At 47.2% G+C, this 12,367-nt stretch overlaps 2 protein-coding genes across 6 annotated transcripts in view; one reads left to right on the forward strand and one right to left on the reverse strand.

The window, feature by feature from the left end:
- The window catches only part of Ift20 (intraflagellar transport 20), a 5,606-nt gene extending 1,027 nt beyond the window's left edge, over positions 1–4,579 (forward strand). Inside the window, exons 2-6 of one of the 4 annotated variants that reach the window (XM_055619763.1) lie at positions 1,035–1,266; positions 1,413–1,541; positions 2,639–2,724; positions 3,689–3,792; positions 4,299–4,579. In XM_055619763.1, coding sequence (XP_055475738.1) covers positions 1,194–1,266; positions 1,413–1,541; positions 2,639–2,724; positions 3,689–3,792; positions 4,299–4,569 — 663 coding nt within the window. In that variant the 5' untranslated portion in view covers positions 1,035–1,193 and the 3' untranslated portion in view covers positions 4,570–4,579. Of the gene's footprint in view, positions 1–1,034; positions 1,267–1,412; positions 1,542–2,638; positions 2,725–3,688; positions 3,793–4,188 lie in introns of all 4 variants that reach the window. The other 3 variants (XM_055619765.1, XM_055619764.1, XM_055619766.1) reach the window with 3 other exon arrangements.
- A 24-nt stretch (positions 4,580–4,603) lies between these two features.
- Tmem97 (transmembrane protein 97) lies at positions 4,604–12,052 on the reverse strand. 2 transcript variants are annotated; one of them, XM_055619768.1, is made up of 4 exons: positions 11,840–12,052; positions 6,433–6,577; positions 5,378–5,539; positions 4,604–4,850 (listed from the first exon to the last, which is right to left on the reverse strand). In XM_055619768.1, the coding sequence occupies exons 1-4, from the start codon at positions 11,963–11,965 to the stop codon at positions 4,810–4,812; spliced, it is 474 nt and encodes a 157-aa protein (XP_055475743.1). In that variant the 5' UTR covers positions 11,966–12,052; the 3' UTR covers positions 4,604–4,809. The 2 variants fall into 2 exon arrangements, with proteins under 2 accessions (XP_055475743.1, XP_055475745.1); XM_055619770.1 differs by having other exon boundaries at positions 4,604–5,539; positions 11,840–12,051.
- Positions 12,053–12,367: the final 315 nt, after the last annotated feature.

A 12,367-nucleotide genomic window follows, 5' to 3' on the forward strand; every position in this document is an offset into this window, starting at 1 on the left:
CGGGCAACCTGCTTAAAGATGCTAGCTAGGCTCACAGTGAGGCGGCGCGCCTCTGTGCTGCCATTCGCTGTCCCCTCCGTGGGTCAAGCCAGTGATCTTTCCATAATCACTGCTGGAATCCACTGCTTGCTGTTACCGTGATATCACAAGTTCATTACGCGGGCCTTCGCAGTAACCATCCAGTTCAGACAGTCCGGCCTCATTGCTCCTTGCTGTTTTGACCACAGCAGCCTTTGTGTCAAATTCAAGCCTCGGGATCTTCCCATATGCCCTCTGGATTTTCTTGGATTTTTTTTTTTTTTTTTTTTTTGGCTATGTTGAAGTCTCAGATTGTTTTTTCTGGAGGCTTTTGCTGACCTCTCTGCCCACTGAGGCATGTTCTCCTGCAGTGTCTTCACCAAGCCCTGAGCACTGTCCTTATAGTCTTAACACAGTTTGTTTATATGCTCACAGTCTGGGGACTTTGTGCTCACTCTGTCCCTGAGGCAGGGATTCAACTTTTTTTTTTTCTTTTTTTTTTTTAATAAATGCATGTAAACTCAGAAGGCTGTAGAAGTTCAGATAGTTTGCACCCTCATGTTACATGAACTGTTCTGTAGCACCTGGTCCAATCCCTAGTAGCTCTTAAGTACTCAAACTGTCCAAACTGAACAACACAGAAAGACTTTTTTTTTTTTAAGACAGAGTCTTGTGTAGCATAGCCTGGAACTCAGTACCTAGCCCAGGTTGGTCCTGAACTTGTGCCAGTCCTCTTCTGACTAGTGCTAGGATTAACTCAATTTTTAAAATTCACCCAGATGTTTTCTTTTGCTTTTTTTGTGTGTGTGTGTCATTTCAGTGCATGCATTTGAAAAACCTTTTTGGGTACATAAATGGGGATTTATAACTCTGCTTACAGCTCACAGCTTAGGCCAGATGAGCCCAAGTGAATTGCAGTTTTATGTTATTTTTCCTCCTTGTTGCTCAGTGATATTTCTGTAAAAACCACTTAATGCCATATAGTTTTTCAGGTTTACATGTCTGTTTCCCTCCAGCCAAACTGTGCCGCTCCAGGGCAGGCACCATGCCGCACTCATCTTTACAACCCAGCATCTAGCAGTGTTGGCATATAGTGGGCACTCAAGAAATGTGTGTTGAATGAACGATGCCTGTGACAAGCAACTGGACTCTATTCTTTCCTGACCCTTGCTCCTATGACATACCTCCTGACTGCCACTGTCACCCCTTCAAAGCAGCACTTCTCTAGGGAGCCTGGAAGGGAGACAGGTGAGGCTGAGAGGTGGAGGCAGAGGGATCGGGGACTATGAGGAAGGCTCCACGTTGGTATCTGGGGACTGCAGTGGGCTGGGGTGGAGCCTGGATTACGTTGGGTGTCGGGAATGCAATTCAGGTTGGGGCTGGTTTCTTTGCAGCTATGGCCAAGGACATCTTAGGTGAAGCAGGGCTGCACTTTGATGAGCTGAACAAGCTGCGGGTGTTGGACCCAGAGGTTACCCAGCAGACCATAGAGCTCAAGGAAGAGTGCAAGGATTTTGTGGACAGTGAGTATCATTTGGAGACACAGCGTCATTCTGCTCTGAGCAGTTTCATCATCCCACCGCAACTATTGTTCTTGGGTCCACCAGAATGAAGTTGCTTGCTTTCTGGGTTCCCATGTGTACCCAACCTTGTCTACTTGCCCTCTTATGCTGCCAGGGAGTCCATGTTTAGTGCCAAGCAACACACTGGACTGGGGGTAGGGAGTGGGTGTTTTTAGATGGGCTGTGATTTTTTTTTTCTTTTAACCTTAAAATTTGAGGTAAGAAATATAATTATATATTCTGATTTGATTTCTTGGTAGAATAGTCATGGTGGCAGGGTCCGTGTTGTTTGGAGTTTGAGGTGGTAATAGAGGTCTCCAGGAGCAACGCAGCATAGTGGTGGTCTTTGGGCTGCCAATGTCCAGGAAGCCTCTGTTTCTAGCTGCTGAGCCAGCCCAGTGCCAGCGGGAAAAAGCCAGATTAAGCAGCAGCAAGGAGCCAGGTGTTAATGGAGTTCAAGGCCAGCCTGCTTACAAAGCAAGTCCAGGACAGCCAAGGCTACACACAGAATCTCTGTCTCGAAAAACCAAAAAAAAAAGAAAAAAAAAAGAAAAAAATTTGAGACAAGGTCTTATTATGTATGTTGTATATTGGCCTCAGACTCATGATTCTCCTGACTTAGCTTCCCAAATGCTGGGTTTCCAGGCCAGCTTTCCTCAACCGAAGCAAGAGATTTCTGGGCCATGGTTTTGTGATGTTGCCTGTTGTCTATTCCCAGTTTAAGGGTTGCTGCCTGCTGTGGCCCACTTCATAAAACATAATGGGGTTCCAGCATACCAAGTGCATTGGAAAAGGGACACCAAAATTGTTGACATGGTTACATGGTTCTCATACCACTGAAACCCAGTGTTGAGTCTGGCCGGTCCAGAGGATATGCTTGTTTCTCAGAGTCCTTTCTGGGAGAGGTAGGGTTAGGTCCACCCTGGAGCCTATGTTCAAAGCCTGGTTCTGCCTCTTTAGGGTGGACCAAATTTTGTGATGCTTAGGTTAGTAGGCACCAGACTGCTCTAACACAAGGGGCAAGAAATAATGAGACTGTTTCGTTCTTTCTCTCAAAGAAATTGGCCAGTTTCAGAAAATAGTTGGTGGTCTAATTGAACTTGTTGATCAGCTTGCCAAAGAAGCAGAGAACGAGAAGATGAAGGTAAGATTAGCAGCGGGTCCTGACCAGGAACCCTGCAGGCCTCACCTCTATTGTAGGGATGGTGGGGGTTAGTAATAGATGCTGGCCAGGTTAGCATGGTGACTTATATACCAGTAGTTTAAGACTTCGATTTCATGTGAATGAATGTTTGTCTGAATGTATGTCTGTGTACATACATGTATCTAGAGGCCATGTGTCAGATCCTCTGGAACTAAAATTAAAAATGGTTGTGAGCTGCCATGTGGGCACTGGGAATCAAACCCAGGTCCTCTGGAAATGCAGCTAATGCTTTTAACAACTGAGCCATCTCTCCAGTATCCAAGTTTTGTTTTAAATTGATTTATGTCCATGACTATTTTGCATGCATGTATGTACAGCGTGTGTGCTTGTGCCCTTGGAGGTCAGAAGAGGGTATCGGACCCCCTGCTGATCCCCTGCTGAAGTTACAGATAGTTGTGAGCCAACACATGGGTGCCTGCAGAACTGAACCTGGCTCCTAACCAGTCACCTCTCCAGCTACACCAGTACACGCTTGTCATTACATGGTAGTACTGTTGGGTGGTTTTCCCTCCTTTTAAAGATGAAGGCAGGAAAGATTGCCTGAGATGACTTGGATAAAGGCACAAGGCTAAATGATGTCTCCCAGTAGGCCACTGCGTGCACTTGCAGGCAGATTGCTCTTGCCATTTCCCGCCAGGCACTTGGGGCTCAGCTGGGCATGGCAGCAAATGCCTGTAATCCCAGCATTCAGGGATGCAGAGGCTGGCAGATCTCTGAGTTTGAGGCCAACCTGGTCTACAAATTGAGTTTAGGACAGCCAAGGCTACCCAGAAAAATCCTGTCTCGAAAAACCCCAAAACAAACAACAGAATACAAACAAACAAACATGGGGCCCTGGTCTTTTTCCCTCCCAAGTAGCCTCTTCCTCTTGAAGGACTTAGGTGAGTTTGGCAATGTTTCTTAGGCCATTGGTGCTCGGAACTTGCTCAAATCCATAGCAAAGCAGAGAGAAGCCCAACAGCAGCAACTGCAGGCACTAATTGCAGAAAAGAAGATGCAGCTAGAAAGGTAAGAAGCCACACTGAGCCAGCAACTCAACTCAACTGCAGATTCTCCTCTTCCTTCTCCACCACCTTGTCTTTCCTTTTCTAATCCTTTCCCAGGCAGGGCGTTTCACTGGGCATTCTGAAGATTTTTAAAAATTTGATAGGAAGCAATTGGGGATGTAGTTAATTCCAGATGCCCTCCTGTATTGTGAGCACTGGTTTGTAACAAGGGCTGAGGCTGCCTCCTGTGTTGCCGAGCGTTAGCGGTTTCTCCTGGGTGGCCCGAAATACAGTGTTACTTCAGTCTTGCCCCGACTTCATTCTCAACTCACCATCTCTTGCAATTATTTAAAGCTCTATACTCTCAAAGAATTTTTATTTCACTCTTTTCAGGGCTTCTAACAATTTTGTTTTTCAGGTATCGGGTTGAATATGAAGCTTTGTGTAAAGTAGAAGCAGAACAAAATGAATTTATTGACCAATTTATTTTTCAGAAATGAACTGAAATTTTCATTTTTTTTTTTATAGCACCCCAACCAAAAAACAAAACCCCTGTACCATTCCAGTGACTTATGTATGTCATAGCAGTGCGTTAAGGAGGCAGCACTGCCAGCTGGGGCAGCTGGCAACCGTGCACAGCCGCTGCTGTGGCCAGGCAGCACAGGGCCTCACCTCTTGCATTCTCACCACTTTCTTTTTGGTAAATTCACAAAGTTCTCAAGGAAAAGCAATAAATAATATTTTGCAAATGGTTCGGTCTCCTCTGGTGCTGTGTATTTCCAGCCCCTCTGAGAACTGAGTATCCTACCCCATCCATGTAACAAACCAGGCAGTGATCAGCAGCTACCTTTATTTGGACCAGACACACAAGTCAGACAGTAATAACCACAGCAACATGGTGTTTTGTTTTGTTTTTTTTCTGAGCAAAAACCGCACTGCCTAGCAGCAGGAGAGCTAGTGGAGCAGCACACACACACTGGGCCAGTCACACTCTTACCCCAACTCTGGACAGGAAGGACCAGGCTGAGAAAGGATGAAGCTATCCAGAGATGCCAGAGTGGGGAAAGTATGGACCAGTATCTGCAGAATTGAAAGACCAGGCAGTCTGTTAAAGATAGAAACGGAAGTGCCTTTCTTCCACCATAACCTATTTCAGCTTACACTCATGTGAGGCTATAATACACTTTTCTCCTAAGGTAGAGGTATGGGCAGGAAGATTTTAAAGAGGCCCGAAACACCTCAGTGCTCATTTGTTGACTAGAGTGTGACTTCTAGGTCAGGAGCCAAGCAGTCTCTCATCTCGTTTTTAGCAGTGCTTTGGCACCAATTTTGTTGTAACCTGGTCTGTTAAGCCTTTGGAAGGTGAAGGCTTGGCATCACTCTTGCTACTGTCTTGTTCTTGTTCTGCTGTTAGTGTGTTTCAAATGCTGCTGAATCGGGTTCAGAGCAGTTTTCTTGTCCAAAAGACAACTGTGCTGTGGGATCTTCCCAACCAGGCTAGTTAGTCCCTTATTTTTTCTTTCTTTTCTCCTCATACTTGTAGTAAGGGTTCCGCAGCATGAACAGAAGGAGTATAAAGGGGATTATTAAGTAAGGGGCATAGACACCTATGAGGATCAGTCGTTCGTGGAAAGTCTCAGGTCTTAGTTCTTTGAAAGCAACAGCTTTGGAGAAATCCTCAAGTAGAAATGTGTAGAGGATTGGAATTAAAGTTGTTATAGTGTGAACTGCATACATGATTGCAGGGATTCGGATCCATCGGCAGTTTCCTGAAGCAGAAGAAAAGGGTGATTAGGTTAAGAGTTGGGTCTCAGACTCCAAGGGAGTCTGGGACATGCACTGTCCTATCCCTGCTTGTTTGTTCCTTTCTGTTCAGTGGTTTTATTTCCTCTTGGTGGAAACTCACTGAGGGTGACAGTAAGCAGCAAACAGCTCAACCGCTCTGTTCTAAACCCTGGGGAAGGTACCCTGCCTGGCCCAGCACCCGTAAAATGAGGGTGCAGTTGCAGTTGGATCCAGTGCCTGCAGGATCCCAGTGGGAAATAAGTTTTTCCATTTCCACTCTTATGAGTTTAGTTTCCAAGGGCGGGCATGGCTACTTCACAGTCACTCATTATATGATAACATGGAAGCATAATTTTTGTTTAAGTATTTTGCCTGCCTGTATTTTGTGTGCAGTGTTCCATGAGACCAGAGAGGGTGTTAGATTCCTTGGAACTGTAGTTATGGAATGGTTGTAAGCTGCCACATGTGTACTGGAAAGCAGGTCCTGCAGAAGAGCAGAAGAACAGCTAGTAAGGCTGGAGAGATGGCTCAACTGTTAAAGGCTAGGCTCAGACCAAAAACGTAAGAGCAGACAGTGTTAACTGCTGAGCCATTTCTCCAGCCCCTGGAATAATTTTTAATTGAGAAGTTAAGCTCTTCAGGGATTTAGTTTTACACTTTCTGCTTATAAGGCAATATACTATCCTAGTATTGTGTGTGGTGGGTAATAAAAGGAAACCGCTTATCGGCCTCAGGTTTCATATCCAGGCGGCCCAGCTTAGTGACATCAGCAGAGCTTCATTCAGTGTTCCCCTGTGACATCTGTGTACTGGATAGCAAACCCTTCAAGCTACAGGGGTTCGCGACTAGAGACTGGAGCAAACCGCCCTGTACGAACCTCTGATGAAAGCATATGCTGCGATGGGAAAGAAGGGCAGCTGGAACACGAGCTCACAGAGCAGGAAGGACTTGAACCACGCTGGAGGGTCCTGCATCAGAGGGTCTTTGAACTCCTTGGAGTACCACTTCAACAGCTGGCTGAACTGGAAAGACAGGATCACAGTGAGTACTGCCATGTGGCCTGCACAGACTCAGTGGCTCTAGTGTACCAAGATACCCAGAATCCTTTGCTGTGCAGTTCCAGTAGCAGCATGGACACACCCAGCTGGCTCTTGGATCTACAACAGTGGTTCTCAACCTTCCTAATGCTGTGACCGCTTAATATAGTTCCTCATGTTGAACTGATCTCCAACCATAAAATTATTTTCATTGTCACTTCATAGCTGTAATTTTGCTACTGTTATGAATCACAATGTAAATATGTTTTCTGATGGTGTTAGGTGACCGCTATGAAAGAGTAGTTAGACCCCCAAAAGCAATTGCAACGCACCAGTTGAGAACTGCTGGCCTAGACTGTCATTAACAAAAACTTACTAGCCGGGCTGGAGAGATGACTCAGAGGCTAAGAGCAATGCCTGCTCTTCCAGAGGTCCTGGGTTCAATTCCTAGCAACCACATGATGGCTCACAACCATCTATAATGAGATCTGGTGTCACCTTCTGGCCTGCAGGCACACATGCAGGCAGAACATTGTATACATAATAAATAAATAAAATTAAAAAAAAAAAACAAAAAACAACTTACTAGCCATAAATCAAATGTTACCTTTTCTGCACAGCTCTTTCAATCCTGCTTTAGTGCTACTGTGCATTTGTTCTAGCTATATCTGATAGCACAAGCCTAGGTATGTTACTGTACAGCTACAGTAGATGCCAGTAAGGAAAAGAGAACTCATCCTGACACTTCCCCTTTCACAGCTGTACATCCACATCCAAAAGCTAGATACTTCAAATGCAGAAGCCAGTTGAATTTTCTTGGGGGAGGAAGTAGATCTAACCTCTGTTACAGACTTATGGACATTTTAATCCTAACATTACAAATAAGTTTATTTTCATTCCTTATCTTCAAAAACATTTTCTTTTAAAGACCACCTGCGTACCTGTGAAGAACAAGTACAAGCATCTAGGCTCCAGAAAGGCTACAGTGTGGTTCTAGCTCCTCTCACACCTGTCGCCAGTCTAGGAAACCAAAGGCTGCAGATCCATGCTGACATGGTGACAGGCAGGGGAAGGCGAGAATTTGCAGCTGCTCACTCTGTTCTCCAGGAGCCAGAAGTAGGGGCTGGGCACTTCTACTGAAGGCCTGTCAAACAGTGTCCTGAAGCCAGGCCACCCTCAGCTGCATAAGGCCAACCTAAGGCTAACCTGGGCTACATGAGATCTTGCCTCAAAACAAACCAAAATAAAACAAATAGCCTGGAGGCGGCACCACTACACCTTCAAAACCAAGTTCGTGCCCGGACATGATTAATAAAGGCAACTCCAGGCTGCCTATCTTACGGTGGAAAACCTAGAGATGGTTTTTGTTTGTTTGTTTTCCAGACAGGGTTTCTCTGCGTAGCCTTGGTTGTCCTGAGCTCACTCTGTAGAACAGGCTAGGCTTGAACTCAGAGATCCATCTGCCTCTGCCTCCCAAGTGCTGGGACTAAAGGCATGCACCACCATGCCAGGCTTGTGTAAATTTTTAATCAAAGCATAAAAGCTGTTAGCCCATGGTAATCCCAGCACTTGGAAATTGGAGGCAGGAGGATTGGGAGTTCTAGTCAAGCCTAATTGGAGGCTAGGTCTGTCTCACAAATAAAAACAAAGTAACAGCAAAGACAGAAGCTACTGTGAAGCGGAAGCCTTGTTACCAGGAGAGCTTTTAAGCAGCCTCTGTTGTGCTGGGGTCACAGGCATCAAAATGCACAGCCTTTTGATGTGAAATTGAATTCTTGGCAATACCCTCTACTTCCTCCTTACATTCTTCAGGGCAGTTAGGCAGGGACAGTAAAAGTAAGTCAGCCCTCTTCCCCATTGAGCAAGTTAGATTAAAATGTTTTCCCCCTTTGTGTGTGTGTGTGTGTGTGTGTGTGTGTGTTTTTTTTTTTTTTTTTTTTTTTTTTTTTTTTTTTTTTTTGAGAACAGGTCTCTTGTAGCTGAGACTGGCCTTGAACTTCTGACCTTCCACTTCCTTGGTGGTGGGTTTAGACCTGTTGAAAAGGCGTTTCTGCCCATAGGAATGTCACTGTATACAACGTCTGAGGTCTGCCTTTCAGACATGCTAAAAAGGCTGCTGCAGGGTTAGGCCAGCAAAGCTGACTGTTCCACTCCAATCAGCTGGAGCACGTAGGTATCTTCCACCTGTTGAACGGCCTGGACAATGAGTAGGTGGAACACAAAGATGAGGGCCCCAGTGGTAGGACAGCAGGAGCTGAAGGCTGAGGGCCTGGCTCTGGGCAAGACCCTTATCGGCACCACACTATTTCTTCATCCAAAATAGTGCCAATGACCTTCCTACTCTGTTCAGACACAGTGAGATGTATGAAGGCTCATTTGTGTGGTTAGTCCAGACCCAAAGATGCTCCAGTTTAACATTACCAAATGCAGGCATGCAGCTGCTCATCACCTAAGCCCAGCACCCCTACCTGGAACACAGTCTTTCTGAACTGGTCTCATGAATCCTGCAGACCCTCATATTTAGGGTTAGGACTGCTTTCGACCTACAGGCTGACATATTTTTCTTATTTTAACAGAAGTGGCTTTTTCAGCTGCAAGAGATACTACAAAATGTTTCCTCTTCTTTAAACCCAAATGGAAGTCTTTTAACTGTTTCATAATGGTTTTTAACCATGTGATTTGATTTAGACAGCAAAAAATTTAGCTTGCAAAATTCTGCTCAAATGCTGAGGCTTTCCACACTTTTAGGGAAAACTCTAGATAATAGGTTTTAGCTTTTTATTGCTTTTTTTTTGGGGGGGGCATAAATTTGGGCTTTGCTATTTGTTTTATAGAGATGGTCCTGCTACGTAGACTAGGCTGGCCTTGAACTTGGTGATGCTTATGTGTGCCACCAAGCCAGTTCTAAGTTCAGGCATCATTCAAGACAATCAGTGACTGCCCTCAAGTCACAGATGATTATCTTCTCTATGGAGAAACAAAGGGTCTTCCAAGGCAGGGTGCCACAGGCACTTTCAATAATCAACAGCAACAGGACATGAAAAAGGCAGGGCCAGCAAGATGGCTCTATGGGGAAAGTGCTTGGTGCACAAACCTGATAACCACAATTCAATGTCTAGAACTCCTATAAAGGTGGAAGAAGAGAACTGAACCCACAAATCATCCTGCGACCCCCCCCCACATGCAGTGTGGCATGTACTCGCACACACAATAAAACTTCAAGAAAGGAAAAAGGGGACAGAGATGAAGTGCTAGACATGAAACCCAGCACCATGTGCATGAGACACATGACCAATGCTACATTCCTGGCCTGGATCCAGTATGAGATTGGGCGCTACACAGTGAAACCCCATCTCAAAAAAACAAAAAGAAAAGAAATGGTTACGTGGTGGTCTGTATGCTGCTGGTCAGATTTTAGTTGTTTGGAGAGAGCCAAGCAAGGATGGGGACTAGCAGAAGACAAACCAGAAACTGCCAGGAAAGCAGAGGAGGCTTATGAGACCAGCGAGACCCTATTTCAAAAAAAAACATCACTCAGAACAGGTGATGCCTGTAAATCCTGTGCAGCTGAGTTGGTGAATGGTTTTGGTCTGGGGCTAGCTAGGGCTATCATGAGACCCTTAAAAACAACAAGGTCTGAGAACAGTTGAGTAACCAACAAAGCCCTGGATCTTATCTCCATTTCTACCAAACCCCAAAGAATTGGTGGCTCCCTTTCTTCAGGCCAGCTAGTGCATTTTCCAGGCTCTTCTGTGGCAGCAGGCGAACAGCACTCAAAGGTATCATGTCCTAATCCATGTCCAACAGGACCGCATATGGATGTACGGGTATTCAGAGGTGAGATTTCCTGGGGTTACACGGTGGCTCCTAAATGTGTTACAAGTGATCTCCTAAAAGGCAGAGACAGACTGAACACAGACAGAGTGACAGTATGATAAGTGACCTGCAGAGACTGGAAAGGGCCACAGCCAAAGAAAGGCCAGGAACTGTCACTCAGTGGGTGTAGTGTGTGCGTGGCAGGCTTGAGCGTGATCCTTGGCTTGGAAAGCAGATAAGTGTCCCTTAGGGCCCTGGGACCTACTGTTCTGTATTTCTAACCTCCAAGCAGCCCAAGAGTAAGTTTGGGGTAAAGTAAGCTACTGCGTTTGTAAACGTGTTAGAGCAGTGATGTCAGATGCATGCTGGCAAATGTTTTTACCAAGGAGCCACAGCCTTAATCCTTCAATTTGTCTCTGAGGTTACAATCTACCCTATGTCAAAGCTGTGGCTGCCAGTGGGACACACGTCACTGCCCAGCCAGCTGTCCTCTTGCAATGTACTCAACGAACTATTATTTTAAGGGGAAAAAAGTTGAAGCTATAGAGCCCTAAACATACCCAGACACATAGGCAGTTTTGGAAAAGCAAGTCCCCCGACCTCTTGCCACAAACACGTAGTTTCCTATGGAAAATAAGGTCAAAGGTCTTTCCAGTTGTGTGGTTCCACAAGCAACCCGAAAAGACTTAAGGGAGTGGGGTGCGCTGCTGCTGTCCCTCCTAACCTCCTTGGGTGGGTGACACTCTTCCAGTGCCACGTCCTCTCAGAGCACACTACTGAGAACTGAAAATTCTCCGATTTCAGATTTAAAACTGCCTGCAAAGAAACATTTAAAGAGGATTTCAGAGGTAAAATCAAAACTTTAGGTGGATGAGTCAGTCTTGCCTCCAATTCCAACCTGTAGATTGGAGAAACATGCAGAAATCCCATGGTCCAGAAAAGGGGGGGGGGCAGGGAAAGCGGCCCCTCAAGTTTGGGTCAAGCAGGGAACGGTAGCTCATCTCCAACCCAGTTCAGACAGCGGACTTAGAGGGCGTTCTTCAAGCTAGATCCAGACCCAGGAGGGACGCATGAGTGCACGCAGGACCAACCCAGGGCTAACCCTTCAGGCAGCTCACTCTACTCGGGGCTTTTTCTCTGGGGCTTTCAGAGCCCATCCAAACACAACAAATTCAACAGGTGACAGACACCGGTTCATCCAGGCAACTCCCCCCAGCCGCCGGCCGGAGGTGGAACTGTGGGAGCGAAACACGCAGACAAAACGTTAGCAAAGGTGTGGCGAGTACACGGGGCTCGCACCCAGGGCCTCCTAGACATGCGTCCTACCACGGGGCTGCACCCTCAGCTCCGTTCTAAAACAACAAAGCGTAGCTCAAAGGCTGGCGACACTGGGCTGGGGAACCCAGCCACGTGCGGACTCCTGAGCCTCACCTCCTTCGGGTACAGTTCGGCCGGCAGCACCGCCTGCAGGTCTATGAACATCGTGATGGGGATGTGCGAGACGAAGTAGAGGCCCAGCAGCCACTCGACGCAGCGCTTGGCGGCCACGGCCCCCATGTTCCCTCTCGTCAGTTGAGGAGCTGCTGAAACGCCAGCGCAGGCAGCTCGCGAGGGAAGAAGCCCCGAGCCCGCGCTCCGTGCCCCGCCCCCGGCACGCAGGCCGCGCCTATTGGCCGAGGGGAAGAGAGACGCGGCGCGCGAGTGGGCGGTGGCCCTCGGGGCCCGCCCACTGCCTAGGCGGGCTGTGGTTGGAGCGACGGCCCACCAACTGTTCCCATTGGCTGCCGCGAGTGCCGCGCGACGGGGCGGGGCTCCGAGCCGTCCGGGCCGGCTGGTGCGCGGGCGGTGCGGTCCCCGGGGCCCCTGTCTTTCTTTTGCTGGCTTCTGGTCCGTACCCGGACCTGCGGCCGGTGGAGCCGGAGCGCCCCCCGCAGTGACGGTGCCGAAGCGCTGTCAGCC

The sequence above is a fragment of the Psammomys obesus genome, unplaced genomic scaffold (assembly GCF_907164565.1).
Source record: "Psammomys obesus unplaced genomic scaffold, mPsaObe1.curated_primary_1811, whole genome shotgun sequence".
NCBI lineage: Eukaryota > Metazoa > Chordata > Mammalia > Rodentia > Muridae > Psammomys > Psammomys obesus.

Bases quoted from the DNA above. Each gene is read 5' to 3' on its own strand.
- Tmem97 (XM_055619770.1), bottom strand. From the start codon at position 11,965: ATGGGGGCCGTGGCCGCCAAGCGCTGCGTCGAGTGGCTGCTGGGCCTC. The intron at 6,578-11,839 runs GTGAGGCTCAGG...CTGTCTTTCCAG, and splicing joins CCGAACTGTACCCGAAGGAG to TTCAGCCAGCTGTTGAAGTG. The intron at 5,540-6,432 runs GTTCGTACAGGG...CTTCTGCTTCAG, and splicing joins AGCATATGCTTTCATCAGAG to GAAACTGCCGATGGATCCGA.